The sequence below is a fragment of the Cyclopterus lumpus genome, chromosome 21, assembly GCF_009769545.1.
Source record: "Cyclopterus lumpus isolate fCycLum1 chromosome 21, fCycLum1.pri, whole genome shotgun sequence".
NCBI classification, from domain to species: domain Eukaryota; kingdom Metazoa; phylum Chordata; class Actinopteri; order Perciformes; family Cyclopteridae; genus Cyclopterus; species Cyclopterus lumpus.
The window spans coordinates 20,150,668-20,153,105 of NC_046986.1; the positions used below are offsets into that span (position 1 = coordinate 20,150,668).

General features: G+C 39.6%; 1 protein-coding gene across 1 annotated transcript; it reads right to left on the reverse strand.

Moving 5' to 3' along the window:
* Positions 1-250: 250 nt before the first annotated feature.
* On the reverse strand, positions 251-1,192 carry LOC117750629 (olfactory receptor 13C4-like). Its single transcript, XM_034561897.1, has one exon. It carries the CDS (start codon positions 1,190-1,192, stop codon positions 251-253), a length of 942 nt encoding a protein of 313 aa, XP_034417788.1.
* Positions 1,193-2,438: the final 1,246 nt, after the last annotated feature.

Below are 2,438 nucleotides of genomic sequence, written 5' to 3' on the forward strand. Positions count from 1 at the left end.
ATATTTAGTGCAAACTATTATATTTGCAAAGATTATGTACAAACAAATAATAAAAACAATTGTTAATTTGTCCAGAACCATTACTAAAAGCAGATCATGTAAATATGCCGGATGCAAAGTGCATATTTCAAAGAAGAAGAATTAATATCTAAAAAAATATATGTAAGGGCATTATAGGCCTTTGCATCTCCTTGTTGCGTAAAACTTCACCTATTTATGAAGAAGGCATTATTATCGACCATAGAGCTTATCACCTAAGTGGCTTAATTTTAAAAGAAATACCACCCAGAATTCTGTTCCGAACTTTGGTCAATTTAAAACCATAAATTAGAGGATTTATAATGGGAGGTAGGACCAGAAATTCCATTGACACAAAATGTTCAAGTGTTTGAGGCATATTGTTTGAACCGAACCGCGTATGAAATAAATCAAACAGTATCGTCACAAGAAGAGTGAACAAGGAAGTTAAATGTGGCACACATGTCTGCATGAACTTTGCTCTGTTTTCTAAAGAATTGACACATGTTTTGATGACATACATGTAGGACCAAACTATGAAAAGACCATGCAATACATAAATGATTATTGAAATGTAAGCAGCTATGTTGTTAACATATGTATCGGCTGGAAAACAAGCAAGTTTGACAATAACCCAATTGATACAAAAAAGTTTTTCAATATATGGGCTGCATAGCTTCAATCTAGATGTTATAATAATATTTGTGCCTATAATGCAAAAAGGTGATAACAAGGAGAAACAGATTAAGAGTAACACTCTCTGCTTTGACATAATAGAGTGATACTCCAGGGGTTGACATATAGCCACATATCTGTCATATGACATGACTGCGAGAATAGACATATCACTGGAGGCAAATGAGTACATCACAAAAGCCTGAACAAGGCATCCAGAATAAGAGATTACATGAACCGGAGACAGCAGATCCCAGAGAATCTTGGGGTAAAAACCTGTTGTCCCATAAAGTCCATTCATGCAGAAAGTGCACAATAGAATATACATTGGTTCATGCATGTTCTTATCCAAGATGATGGTCACAATGAGAGCAACATTTACCAGCACAATGAAACAGTAACACAGTAAAGTGAGAGAGAAGAGAACAACTCTGTAGTTCATTGTTCCATTCAAACCTGAAAGGAAGAAAAACTTTACATGAGTAGAGTTATGCATCATGGTTAGAAAATCTGCTTTTAGCCATGTGTTATGTACCTCCATCCTTAACACACTGTTTGCGCCCTCATCTTACCGTTATTAATATCTTGTCTTGCTACAGCCACACATGACCTTTGGGAATTTAAACCAGCCAATCAATGTTCGGAAAAAGTTTTCTTCCTCGTTTCAGCGTGCTGCAATCTACTTTATGAGAATACAGAAAACCTGCAGGAACATTGCAAATGGATTTCATTTTGGCATTTGATTATTTATGATAAATACATTTTATATGAAGTGTGGGTATTCCTCAGGTTTTAACATTCATATGAAATCAGCTATTTTGATTGGCTGTGAGGAGATAAAACACGCGCATGTGGTATAGAAATTTATCATAGTGTTCTTCTCAAGGTAATATGTGCCACTGAACTCTGAAAGCAGAGTTCATCTAATCTTGACCTAGCCTCAACGGCACCAACGAAGAGGGACAATAACAGTTCAATCAGGGAGAGACCAGTTAGATAAAGAAAGGATGCATGTTTATTGTTAACAGATTATATGAAATGATGAAGTCTCAGAGTCTTTGGCGCTTGGACTCTGCGGGGATATTTGCAATTAAGGGCAGACTGCCCCGATCAGCAACGAGATAGACCCCCCCTGTCGAGTCCAGACCCCCCTGTGGAGTCCAGACCTGGTGGTGGCTGATGAGCTGATGGAATGATGAGTTGATGAAGCTGATGGATCCGTGGAGACTGGGCGGAGAGGGGGAGGTGGAGGGGTGCGTAACAGCAGCATGAAAGAACTGAAGGTAGAGAGGCAGTCATATTTAAATGAGACAGCAGCGAGATGATTGGCTAACCGTGTCATTATTTCCGCGTGCTTATTGAATAGAGGGGATCAGCTGATCTACGCAGCTGGTGTCATGATTGACGGCGCAGGATGATGACAGCAAGTAAACAATGCGTGAGGGATGATTGGCAGGAATGTGAGGAATAGATGGCGGGCTGAGGGGTATGGTCTTGCTGTCTGAACTTGCGCTAGAGCTCCATTTCAATCAGGGAGAGACCAGTTAGATAAAGAAAGGATGCATGTTTATTGTTAACAGATGAAATGAAATGATGAAGTCAGAGTCTTTGGCACTTGGACTCTGCGGGGAGATTTGCAATTGAGGGCCGACTGCCCTGATCAGCAACGAGATAGATCCCCAAAAGGAAGTAGACCACAGCTTAAAATCTCCCCCAAAAGAATGTTTACTTACCGATCGGCAATG